Source organism: Moschus berezovskii, chromosome 10 (assembly GCF_049115385.1).
Source record: "Moschus berezovskii isolate FMDL1 chromosome 10, NW_MosBer_1.0, whole genome shotgun sequence".
In the NCBI taxonomy this organism is placed as follows: domain Eukaryota; kingdom Metazoa; phylum Chordata; class Mammalia; order Artiodactyla; family Moschidae; genus Moschus; species Moschus berezovskii.
The window spans coordinates 55,224,797-55,238,453 of record NC_142469.1 but is presented as its reverse complement, the minus strand read 5'-3'; the positions used below and the strand labels follow the sequence as shown (position 1 = coordinate 55,238,453).

The window sequence follows — 13,657 nt, the reverse complement described above, 5'->3', positions numbered from 1 at the left end:
TAACAGAAGGGCCTTAAAGACATTATAGTCCAAGGGGTCTTAATTTTTTTAAAAAGTACCAACATACCTGAGGGGTAAAATACAATATTTGCTGCTGCTGTTCAACCACTAAGTTGTGTCCAACTCTTTGTGACCACATGACCTGCAGCACGCCAGGTTTCCCTATCCTTCACTATCTCCTGGATGCCAACTAATAACGCCAACAAAGTTTTATGGTAAATTATTATACATAAACTCAACAAAGAAAAAAATAATACATATATAATATGCAGGAAAGAAGCAAAGAAGATACTGCTAATAGTAATTTTAACTTCAATATTAAATTCAGTTTACAGCTTCTTGGAAAAAAACCAAAATAAGCAGAGTATAATTTTTTACCATGTGATAAAGCTGACTGTATATTTTTTTCTTGGAAGGGGGGATTAACTTTTTTGGCATTAATTCTAAGAGAACTTAATCAAGTGGATCTTTATGTTAAAAAACTTCAGCAATATCATGGATTCCACAGAATTCCTCAAAAAAGCAATAAGAAAAGCTTTCAACTATAATTCACAAAGCTTATTACACTGAAGGATAGGGTAATCACCTGGCTGCTGAGGACAGCCCAGTTTATAACTATTATCCTGGCTTAAATATTAATAGTGCCAGATTCCATTCTCAGGCTGACTCAAGTTTGGATGATAAATTACGTGGTCATCTTATCCATGGGGAATTTGGCCCAGATATATTGCTTTGTAGTGATCTTCTTTGACAGAGGAACAAACTTCATAAAGTTTCTACCAAATTTCAAGAGGAACTAGAAGGCAACAGTTTAAGACCCAAATTAAAAGAGAAGGTATAACATATATAAAATATAACCCCTTTATATTAAAAACAATGCAATAATATGAAACTCACACTTAGAATTGAAAGCAATTCTTCAGTCCCACATTCAGGTTTCAAACGCTCCTTGAACATTTTAACTGTTTGGTGCTTCAAATAGTAATAAGAGGCAATGCGGCCATATGTCAGAGGCTCAATGCTCCGATTATCCTATTTCAGAAGAAAGATAAAGTAATGTAAACAGAAAGTACAACAGAAGTAAATATATTCATAATATTAATAATTCATACTGCATGTTGCTATTGCAACATTTCATTACAGTTTTTGACTATCATTAGCAAAAGCCCTATTGTTAGGAAGCTGGGCAATCTTTTCAATTGGAATGTATATGACCCAGTCGTACCTCTCCAATTTCAATACAATAGGAATGTTCCAATTCAACCAGAGACTTCTCAACCAGATTGGACAGAAACTTGTTCACAGAATCATGGCTCACATCACTCAAATTGTAGTAGCTGGAAAACAAGCAAGGTCATTATTTGTTTCAAAATATTTCCTATTAAAACTGTCACTTCAATTTCACCTTGTTCTTTTCAGAATTAAAAAAATATCCATTTATAGCAAATCAAAGAAATAAAGCAACTGCAATAGTCATTTCTCCCTTACAGATCAAAATCCTCCCACTAGAGTTTATTGATACTAATGAAGAATGGCAATACATTCAAAATATGAAGGATAAGCAGAAAAAATTCAGCAACACATTAAAAAGACACTAATTTTCCAGCATTAAAACTATTTCAGTTTACGCATCTACAGCAAACTAAATCTATATATACTAGATTCAGAAGCGGCAAGAAGCTTATTACATATAAACATGTAATTCCTTTTTATGTGTAAAACTCATCCGCAGTAACATTAAAAAAACTCAAATAACTATTGATTTGGGTAGTAGATAAGTTCTTTTATGAAATTTAGTCAATTGTTGTTCCTTTAAGGAATATTCTAAAGATTAAGACAATTCTCAAGATTAGAAGGAACATCTTCAGGCTAACAAAAAAGCATTCTAACTATGCTTACCTATACAGAAAACATACAGGTTCAGCTCTATATATCTTCTACGTAAAAACTTAAGGACATGCAATTCACCTTAATGCTCTTCCCTGTAACTCCAAGAGGTTTTTGGCAAATCCCTAAGATTACTAGGAATCTGTGCCTGGGAAAAGATCCAAGAGGTGAGGAACCATCCCCACAGTCATGGCAGACCGCTGAATTACTGCTGGGTGAATCCTGTTCCCTAGTCAGCGTGGAGAATTACATGCTCTACCTCTATCCAAATCAAGGACGTAAGCCTCAGAGAACAGACTGTCAATACTGAAACCCCAGCAAGAATGTTTAACATCTGTACAGGACTAGGAAGGGTTCGCAGAGTCGGACATGACTAAAGCGACTTAGCAGCAGCAGCAGCAGGAAGGGGGTAGTCAGAGCCTGGGGAAGAAAGTGTTAACAATCTCAAATGGGAGAGGCCTTAAGGCCTGCCAAGTATGGTGATTTTCTTTCTTCCAAGGGAAAGAGTTGGGGTCAATACTATAAAAATTTATTTAAAAACACAAAAAGCAGGACTTAAATCATGGCAGGATATATTTTCATTAGAAAGAGAAGTTAGCCCAAATGTTTCAGTTCAGTTCAGTTTAGTTCAGTTGCTCAGTCGTGTCTGACTCTTTGCGACCCCATGAATCACAGCACGCCAGGCTGTACCCTCAAATATGAGAGTTTCCACTGAGTATGGATTAATAATAGGTTATTTATTTAAATCATAATTAAATGCTAAGGATTTTCTTATAAAAGAAAAATAGTTTAAATTTTAGTCTGTAGAGAAATTATTGCCTTTCCTGGAAAAGTTCTTTTCATAATCCCAAATGAAGCAATATTTATCAATGAACAGATAAATACCAGCTAGATCAGTGCTGTTGTTAATTTAACCAAAATGTAACCAGCCATATGTGAAGGTGAAAAACCAGTATTAGAAACCATTACAAAATACTTCCTTTATTCTGAATTATGACTGAGAAGCATAGTTAGAATAATTTATACTGCATTAGAGGTGAAAATAAAAATTCTGAACATTCAAGGTTCCATACAAGAGACAGATCCCCAAAGCTGTTTCAAATTATTGACAATTTTTTTCTTTTTTATATTTTTCCCAACAAATGAAATTTACCAGCCAGACTTTGTTCAATGTAAGTGCTTACTTTATATTTCACATTCTTTTGGCTTGCTAAGCCTATAAATTTTCCAATACTATTGTCAGCTGTCTGGACTAATACAACGTTGATAAAGTTATATCCAACTGGACAAAAACTAGTGAAAATGTGTCCAGGACACTGAATAAGTAGTACTATTTGCAGAACACAAATCAAGCTATTCTTTATGCAATTAAAATTACAGAACGAAGACATTGTAAAAATAATATTACCATGAAAAATGAAAAGTTGTGATTCCATTTCATCTATAAGTTTATTAGGCTATTAGAAAACAAAAAAATCTCATGATTGCTGCTATAGATAATCACAGACATTCCCATATAAATATAACTGGGAAGTCAACTTTACCATATTATGCTTTAATGAATTTTAATTTTAATTAATTTTTAATTAATTTGGTACACTTAAAAATAATACTTAAAACCATTAATGATAAAAACTTTTCTCTAAAAATGATAGGTTCTTTTTAAATTATTTATTTTATTCACTATTTTATGTATTTATAAGACATATTGTGATGGGCTAAAATCCCATCTGAAGTTTGTTTATTCAAATCTATTGGAAAATATTTTAAACTACTTTGTGGCTTTTATTCAGATAAAGTAGAGTCAGGATAAACATGTTTTAAAAATTTATAATGAGTTGCAAAAAAAAATAACTAAGTAAAATCATGACTCTGAGACTCCAACAAATTATCTAATGACTATACTAAAATATTATTCATAATCTAACTTGCTAAAAACTAATAGCATTTTTGGAGCAGAATAACTTAAAAAACTTCCATTGGTAAATTTCTTAATATAGTTGTTCTTTTCTAAAGTGCTCATCAACATTATTGACCTGCATAAGAGTAGAAATGAAAAACTCAATTTAAGTAATTGAACTGACATTCAATTCATTCAATGTTGAAACTTTTATCCTTACTACATCTGGGGGTCATCAAGAATTTTCAAAATCCCTAAAATTGTTTTCTTCAGATATTCTGGCATATGTAAGTGGTTAACTTTATTTTTTAAAAGTGACAACTTTAAAAACAGAGAGTACTAGTTTAAATATTACATTGCTGAATATAATAGTAAAAACTTTTCTCCTATGCAGCCAACACAAATAGTAAAATACATCTAGTTTTGCTAGTGATGACTTCACTGATCTATACCAAGTATTATTACTCTTTGTTAATATTTGAATTGAGATTCTAAGGTTATATAAAAATTTTCATATCCATTTTTTAGATCCCATAAAATTTTGATAGGGAGTATATTCTGACACTTTTTGTGAATAAAGAATGGAGTTTATATTTACATAATCTTCATTAGTAACATTATATGGCCTTTGCTTTTAACATGTGAATGTTCAGTAACCATGCAATTTCTAGCCTAAATAATTATAAGCATTTAGCTTAAAAATTACATATTAATTTTAATAATCCCTTTACTAGCTTGAAAAAGCATGCAACTGCTAAGTAAAAAGGTTTGTTTTCATGTTGCAATCGCCACAGTAGAAAATTTATAATTTATTGGTTATTAAAGCAGAAATATACAATTGTTTAATTATGGATAAAGGATACAATGTAGTTGCATGCTCACTGCATTGAATTATCAAGTCATTATCTTCTCTCTGCTATAAACAGACAGCCTACCTTTTTTGTCAGCATGATATTTCATTTATTTCACAGAGAAACCCAGTTTCACAATAATTGACTTGTCAGAGGCTGTAATTTATGAGGCTGAGCTCTGTAAGATTTCTCTATATTGGACTCAACCTGCACACAAGCAGGGTTGAATATTTACAATGCTGTTAACAGGTGCTGAGTTGTTTAATGATTCTAATAGCCAGAAGCGTACTGAGAAAGCCAGCGGGATCACAATTACAGGCTGTTTGAACACAACAATTACTAGTCCCCTGAGAGGTGTGAAAGTCAAAGGCAGTTTGATACTGCCAGCATCTAGCACAGGGGCTAGACAGGCTACTGCTATTAGCAGTCCACTGGGAAAAAGTTTAAACAAACCTCTCCCTATCATAAAATTTTACAAAGTTGATTACATTTAAAGAATCAAAAAGTAAAACAAGCTTAAAAAAATTAACTTTAAAAGATCTTATCAAAAGATAAACAAGAATACCTCACATGAAACTTTGTTATCTTTTTCCAACCTTAAAAAGAATGAAAGTTTACCAGCTGAAAAAGGGAGATTTTATTGTAATGTAAAACATAGATAAAGTCACACCAAACAGTTTGGATTTAATGTGAATAGTGGCAGCCATTTCCTGTTTGGTTTATGTAAACCTGGCCAGAGATCTCGCTGGGAAATTTTTCATCAGTATAGAAATGCTGCTGCTATAACTGTCAGTACTGGGAAGTCATTTGTTACAGCACCATGCTTTTTTATGTTCAGATTATGCAGCAGTAATAATGACACAAATAATGGAACTGGTTACAGGGACAGCTGAAACTACCACAACATTTTCTTCCCCTAGAAATATTTAGAAGCTTTCTCAGGGGAAAACAGAGAGTAAAATTGAACATAGAAATTGAATCCAGAACTCAATTTGAAATATATTATATTTCATGATGCACCAATACATGTGTTTATATATAAACAAACTAATGTATACATATGTCTGTATCTACATATATAATCATATATATCTTTATATGTATTTACATATATTTGCATATATATACACACACATGCATATCAAAACATAAAAATATACATAGACATACAGAGAACAATCCAGGAACTGAAATCTTTCTCAACATAAATTTTATTTTGGGTGGTGGTATGGTATGGACACTTTACAGTAATATGAATAAATGAAGAGGGTTGGAGAATTGGGTCATATTTATTTATCTATATGTGACTGTATTTCAGGAGTGGTGCCTGCTCTTTCAATTTTTAAATAAACTTCAGTTTCTCCTTGTCACACATACATGCATGCACACAAGTGTGTATACAAGCCCCTCCCACCCAAAGAAGAGTCAAATCTCAATTTATGGCACTGAATGACAGGAAGTATGAAGTATATATTAAAATTACACATAATACAAGCTCTTCATTTGAGACAATGATTTTAGCCTTCTTAAAACTTTTACTAGATCTAAAGTAAGTGGAAAAAGTGTACCAATTTCCTGTGCCTTTCTTTGCTCTGGCTTTGTGGATAGGGGCTTTTAACACAGACAACAATAAAAAGATATTAGGGCCAATTAGAAAGAAGACTGCAGAGCACGACTATAGCAGATTAAGTAAAATATGCTAATTGTTAACTTTATTTGGGCCCTTTCCCTTGATTGGAAATGTTGCTTAAAATTTTTTTTAGTGATATTTAAAAAATAAATCTGAGAATTTCTACCTTTCAACAGGGAAGTTCAAATTATTTATAACATTTATGATTATAATTGGCCTTCTTTATATGATAGATACTGTCAGTCCTCTGATCAAAAACCAGTAAAGGTTCTCATTTCACCCAGAATAGAAATCAAAGTTCTTACATTGGTGCCGAAGGCCTCGTAAGACTAATAAGACCACTGACCACCCACCCACAATTCCTAACCTCATCTCCCACTATCCTCCACACCCCCCACTTATTCCACTTTAGCTATGTCTTCTTCTTGCTGCACCTTCATCACACCAGACATGTCTGTCTTACAACCTCTCCTGTCCCCCTGGCCTGAAATGCTGTTCACTAGATATTTATGTGGCCAACCTTCTCACCTCTTCGAAGTCTTTGTTCAAATGTCACCACTTATCCTATGTCTACTAGGTAAACCATATCTACTTTCCATTTCCAAAACAATATATTTAATTTCTGATCAAGAAAGTGAGATTTGAGCAAGATTTTTAGATATGATTAATTCAGTTTTAGGCATGTTGAATTTGAAATGATGGTAGGAAGTCCATGTGTCAACATTCAGAAGGTTGGTGGAGAAATGAGACTATACTTGATGGAGAGCAGATGGAGTGAAATATTTTGGGTCTTCCACAGACAGGTGATATTTTAAATACAAAAAGGATCTTTAGAGAAGAACAATAAAGATAAATAATAGTCCTGTGCTTACCTGGGGTTCATGATAAGACGACGGAAAAAGTAAGTCCAGGTAATATAATCCATTGCATCTTGCTTAGATGTTATTGTACCACCAGCAATCTCTGCATTTAAATGGTCAGACAGCACTCCTAATAAACTACAGAGTGATTAAGACATGGGAAACATACATGAAAATTAAATGAAAAACACTTGAACACATAGTCAAGACTCAAATTTGATGTTCCAAGATATAGGACAAATGTGTTTCCTGTAATTTATATACTTTGTATAAATTTTGGCAAAATGAATTGCTAGGCGCAAATAAACACAGGCTGATAGGAAGGGAGCTAGTAACTTTTACAAGAAGTTGAGAGCCAACGTAAGAGTAGACAAGAGACGACACACCTTGGAGAGCAGAATTTTCTTACAGGGCAATGGAGTAAGTACGGAATAATACTGCGGCAGGTGATAGAAGAGTTGGTAGGAAATGGGGGATAGTTATGTTGGAGCAAGGATATTCGCTTCATTAATTCAGTGAATATTAAGTTCAGTCATATAAGATAAATGTACTAGGTGTTGTGGAATATAGTGATGACCAGATGCACTGAAATATTGGCACAACAAAATAGTCATTTCAGTTTCTTATATAAAATACAAAAAAGGGAAGTAATGTCCAATAAAGGATAAAAACATGTAAATTATGATACATGGAACAATATGTAGTATAAAAACAGCTTCCACAAAGGACGTTTTAAGGATATGAGGAAAAGGTCATAATAAACTGAATGAAAAAAAGTTGCTATATTCCTCTCCAGTCATCAGTGGCAGAGTGTAAATCTGTATGGCTAATTTGGAGGGCAATTTGGCAATATCTATGTGATCAATCACTATGACCCAGCAATTTTACTTTTTCATTATCACCTGTTAGGAAAACATTCAAAAGTTAGGATAGGGAAGCAAAACCCTTCACTGCAGCAATATATGTAAAAGAGAAAACTAGAAACTCTGAATGCCCATTAATAAGAGAAGTTAATATATAACTTCCGTATATATATTTTGTAGAAGATAAAATATCACATCAAATGTGCACATTAAAATTTTTAATCCATTTTTTACTGAAGTATATATAGAAAAAAGCTACATAAACTATATACATACAACTCAAGTAATATTCACAACGTGAACACATCTGTGTAACCAATGCCGAGATCAAGCATTCCCACTGCCCCAGAAGTCTTCTTTTTGTGTTTTTTAGTCACTCTCGCTCAAAAAGTATTTTCACTTTTCTTATCTTTACCTTAATGTACTGGCTTAGGTCTCTACCACAATACTTAATTACTGGCAGTGGTGAAAGCAACATCCCTGTATAATTTTCTATCTCAAAGAGAAAGCCTTTAATATTGAATCCTTGATCATGGTATCTGAGGTAGATTTTTAGTAGATACTCTTATCAGATTAAGAACACTTCCCTATGTATTTGTTGGCTAACAGTTCTTATAATGAATGGGTGTGGAATTTCATCAAACACTTTTTAAAATATCTGAGATAATCATATAATTTTTCTCATGTTTTTCCTGCTAATACAGTGAATTATATTCATGTATTTTCAAGTAATAAGCCTTTGCACTTATATTGTAATTAGCTGTAATAAGTTATCTTTCTATATATTACTAGATTTGATTTGAAGTTTTATACAGGATTTCTACATTTATATTCATAAGAAACACAGCTCTGTTACCTTCCGTTCTGGTAAATTTATCAAGTTTTGGTATTAAGGTTATTCTAATCTCATAAAGTAAGTTGGCAGATATTCCTATCTTTTCTACTATTATAGAGTAGAAAAGAGTTCAATTTCTTCCTTAAATGCTGTAAAGAATTCACTAGTGAAATGTCTGGATCAGAAAATTTCTTTGTGGAATGATTTTAAATTTCAGATATAATTGCTTTGATAGACTATGTAAATTTTCTATTTCTTTTTGTGTCAGTTTTAGTAAGGTTTTTTAAAAAAGAATTTCACCATTTGATATAAAATTTTAAAATCTGCATAAATTTTTTCATAATATTTTATTATTTTTTTTATATCTTTTGATTCCTGATACTGTGCTGTTCCTTCTCTCTTTCTTCTTGACCAGACTAAAGGTTTATCAATATTATTGATAAACTTTTGGCTTTGCTGATATTTTTTTCTAATGTATGTTTGGTTTTAATTCATTAATTCTCTCTTATCTTTCTATCTTCTCCTTTGAGTTCAATTTGCTAATTTTTTTTTCAAATTCTTGAGATGGATATTCAGATAATTCATTTTCCCTCTTTATTTTAAAATATATATTTATGGTCATAAATTTTCTCAGCACAGTATAAGCTATCTCCCACATATTAAATTGTTTATATTTTCCAAATTTAAAAAGTGAACATTAGTAGAAATTCTAACACAGTAAAAAAAAAAAACCTCAATAACTGTTTACAGTATAAATGAGAAATGTGTTTTATCCTTTGCATTTAGAATATGGTAAATGAAGTTCAGTATATTAAGAAGACAGTGATAAAAAGTAGCAAGTGATATATGTTAAGAATGAAAATGTACAAATCTGACAGAGAAAAGATTATTTTTTGCTGAGAAATGAGCAAAGACTTTGTCAGAGTTGTCGCTCAGTCACTCAGTTCTATCTGAGTCTTTGTGATCCCATGGACTGCAACACACCAGACTTCCCTGTCCTTCACCATCTCCCAGAGCTTGATCAAACTAATGTCCATTGAGTCGGTGATGCCATCCAACCATCTGTTGTCCTCTTTTCCTCCTGCCTTCAATCTTTCCCAGCATCAGGGTCTTTGGCAATGAGTCGGCTGTTCACATCACGTGGTGAAAGTACTGGAGCTTCAGCTTCAGCATCAGTCCCTTCAACGAATATTCAGGACTGATTTCCTTTAGGATTAACTGGTTTGATCTTCTTGCAGTCCAAGTGACTCCCAAGACTCTTCTTCAATGCCATAGTTCAAAAGCATTAATTTTCTGGCCCTCAGCCTTATTTATGGCCCAACTCTCACATCCATACATTGACTACTGGAAAAAACTATAGCTTTGACTAGATGGACCTTTGTCAGCAAAGTAATGTCTCTGCTTTTAATATGTAATCTAGGTTTGTCATAGCTTTTCTTCCAAGGAGCAAGCATCCTTTAATTTCATGGCTGCAGTCACCATCTGCAGTGATTTTAGAGCCCAAGAAAATAAAGTCTGTCACTGTTTTCACTGTTTCCCCATCTATGTGCCATGAAGTGATGGGACTGGATGCAATGATCTTAATTTTTCAATGCTGAGTTTTAAGCCATTTTTTCCACTCACCTCTTTCACTTTCATCAAGAGGCTCTTTAGTTCCTCTGCTTTCTGCCATCATTAAGATCTTTTTTTGTATAGCTCTTCTGTATATTCTTGCCACCTCTTCTCAATATCTTCTGCTTCTGTTAGGTCCACATGGTTTCTGTCCTTTATCATGCCCATCTTTGCATGAAATGTTCCCTTGGTATCTCTAATTTTCTTGAAGCGATCTCTAGTCTTTCCCATTCTATTGTTTTCCTCCATTTCTTTGCATTGTCCACTTTGTCATAGGGATGATAGCAAATAAGTGGTGGAGACCTCAGTAACGAACCTAAGTGTTCTGGCTCCAGAGTCAACATGGCTGAACAAATTACTTCACTGCTTCTTTTAAACAGCTTTGTTTTTTAGTGAAAATTATAATGTAATGTTGTCTTATTGTGATAAATGTATTGTTTCACTTCAAACAATCTTCTGAACTACAAGTTTTACTGATTTTCACCTAATAAAATAAGCACAAAAATATCAACCTGCTAAGACATAATCCACTTAATTTACAGCAAAATTTACCTTGATTCTACTGGGAAAGGTTCATAAAGAAACTTTTTGTAAAAGTCTTTCTTTATGTCATGAACCAGAATTACAGCTTTGCCTTGGTCATCAAACTGAGGCCTCCCAGCACGCCCCATCATCTGGAGTACATCTATAAAAAAGAGGAGAAGAGGTATTTTGTAATGTGGCATATAGCACAAAAAATATTGATGGATTATGGCATGCTTCTATAATACCAGAAAATAAGAAAAGAGTATTTTAAGACAAGGGATGCTATCTCATGCCTACTATAGAGTTCTCTAATAATTTAATAACCAGTTCACTAAGACAGAAAACAGTCCCCAAAAGAGCCTGGCGGTGTATGTAAAAGAAAGATCAAAGGTTCCTTTAGTTAAATGTTTAAAAAATGATATTTAAAAGTTATAACTACTATAATCAAATAAGAAAGAAATAAAACACATAGAAAAACCTCTTTAGCAAGGTAATTTGATTATTTTTACCTATGATAATGGATCCATTTAGGCCTCATCCTCAACTCACCCATTGTATAAAATTTTTCTTTTATACTGGAGGAGTCTCTGATGTAAATTATCAATGAGAAATGATATAGGTCTTTTATGCATTAACTGAGTTAAAGTCTTCATTTGGTATATCACCCTGTTCAAAACTCACTGAAAATATTCTATCAGGTTTTAAAATATGTTAATTGACTTGTACAAATTATAGCAACAAGTGCTTTGGTTCTAGAAATCCTATGGAAACAATCATGTCTATTGAAGGAGATTTAAAATTAAACATAATATTTAATTATAATTTATGGTGGTTTCCTGGTGGCTCAGACGATAAAGAATCTGCCTGCAATGCAGGAGACCCAGGTTTGATCCCTGGGTCAGGAAGACCCCCAAAGAAGGGAATGGCTACCCACTTCAGCATTCTTGCCTGGAGAATTCCATGGATGGAAGAGCTTGGTGGGCTACAGTCCATGGGACAGCAAAGAGTTGGACAGGATTGAACAACACACACACACACACTGAAAGTCACTAATAGCTACTAATCGGTAATAATTTCTTTTTAATTAAAAAAAAAATTACTTGTGCTTTTGACATTCATTAAAAATTAGATAAGTAAAAGTAAAAATGGCTCAACGCTTTGAGTTATATTTTTACTGGAAACAAAAATTTACAATTTGCTCATCATATGTGACCAATTCTTTAAACTTTAATTCATGCAAATTCAAATTATTAAGACTAAAACAGAAGTCTAATGTATTTGTAAATTTAAAAATATTACCTGTAATAGGAAAATCCACATATCGTCGTGTTTTTCCATCATAATATTCTGTTCCCTTAATAATTACTAAATGAGCTGGAAAGTTTACACCCCAGGCTAATGTACTTGTAGCAATAAGAACCTAAAAAATAAAAGATAATATCTTACATCTAACTAAAATACAACTTTTAAGTCACTTCTTTTTTTTTTTCAAGTCACTTTTAAATATCTGTTCATGGAAAAAAAATACCTGAATTTTACAATTTACAAATAGTTCCTCTACTGTTTTTCGGTCCCTTTCATGCAAGCCAGCATGATGCATTCCTATTCCAAAAGCAAGTGTTAGCTTCAGGTTGGAATCTCTTATTGTTCCAATAATATTCTCCATCTGCAAATAAAAACACAATTACAAGTTGTAGGTGCATGAGCTTTACATTTTTCATAAGACTATATTTGGTTAATTTTGTTTTTTTAATTCTTATGGGCACAAAAATCTAGGCTGCATCTGCAGTAATGATTAAAGTTAAATTAGTTGAAAAGAATATCTGCTTAGTGAGAATGTATATTCTACATTAATTAAAATTTAAAAGCTATCAATCCTATTTTTATGTATCAAGGAAAAAAAATCTGTACTCATTACCCCTTAATGAGTCACAACTATTAAAAGGGATGCAATATTGCCTAAGATGTTTCAGAGTCTGTTTGTCTTGTTATAGAAAAGACTTCTATTTTTTGGATCAGTAATAAAAATTTAGGAAGGATAAAAAATTAATGGAAAAAATCAGTCATAATCTTACCAAAGAGTAAGCATTCAAATTTAGACTTTCTCACTGAACTTAGTGACCTGGTGGCAAGTTACACACCCTCTCTAAGCCTCAGCTTCTTCAATTAAAAAGCCAACCTGGTATATACTTTTACTTACTTCTCATCTTTTTGATCAATAGTTTAGTTAAATATGTTTCATATTTACTGTTTCATTTTTAATGAATTATCATAAACTTTCACCCAGTTTTTATATGTATAATACTAAATTTATAATTTATTAATTTATTTATAAATTTATCAATTTATTATTATTTTTTTATTTTATGGACTTAAAATTTAAATAGGCCTTATGTTTTCTTGTTTAGAAAATGCCTCAAATATATACGCACCTACTATTTCTTTAACTTCTGGTATAGTTTTATTTTTACATTTAAATATTAACTTGTAATTTATTTTGTAATAAAAAGTATGGTAGAAATCTAAGTTTATTTTTTCTAAACAGTCCATCAATTATTATAGCAATATTAAGTAATTCACATTTATTTATTTTATTTGGTTAACTTTACCTTATTTATTTTAAATGCTAATTTGATTGTATTCAGATTTCTCATGCATTCCATGTTTTGCATTGTAAAACAGATTGCATTTCCAG

The 13,657-nt window shown here is 32.2% G+C and overlaps 1 protein-coding gene across 2 annotated transcripts in view; it reads right to left on the bottom strand.

Annotated features, from left to right (window-relative positions):
- ASCC3 (activating signal cointegrator 1 complex subunit 3) overlaps positions 1-13,657 on the bottom strand; it is a 352,215-nt gene that overhangs the window by 76,940 nt on the left and 261,618 nt on the right. For both annotated transcript variants that reach the window (XM_088840691.1, XM_088840692.1), the window contains 6 exons: positions 12,491-12,628; positions 12,262-12,382; positions 10,990-11,122; positions 7,141-7,266; positions 1,226-1,337; positions 898-1,032 (listed from right to left, as the gene is read on the bottom strand). In XM_088840691.1, the coding sequence (XP_088696817.1) occupies positions 898-1,032; positions 1,226-1,337; positions 7,141-7,266; positions 10,990-11,122; positions 12,262-12,382; positions 12,491-12,628 (765 nt within the window). The remainder of the gene's footprint in view (positions 1-897; positions 1,033-1,225; positions 1,338-7,140; positions 7,267-10,989; positions 11,123-12,261; positions 12,383-12,490; positions 12,629-13,657) is intronic.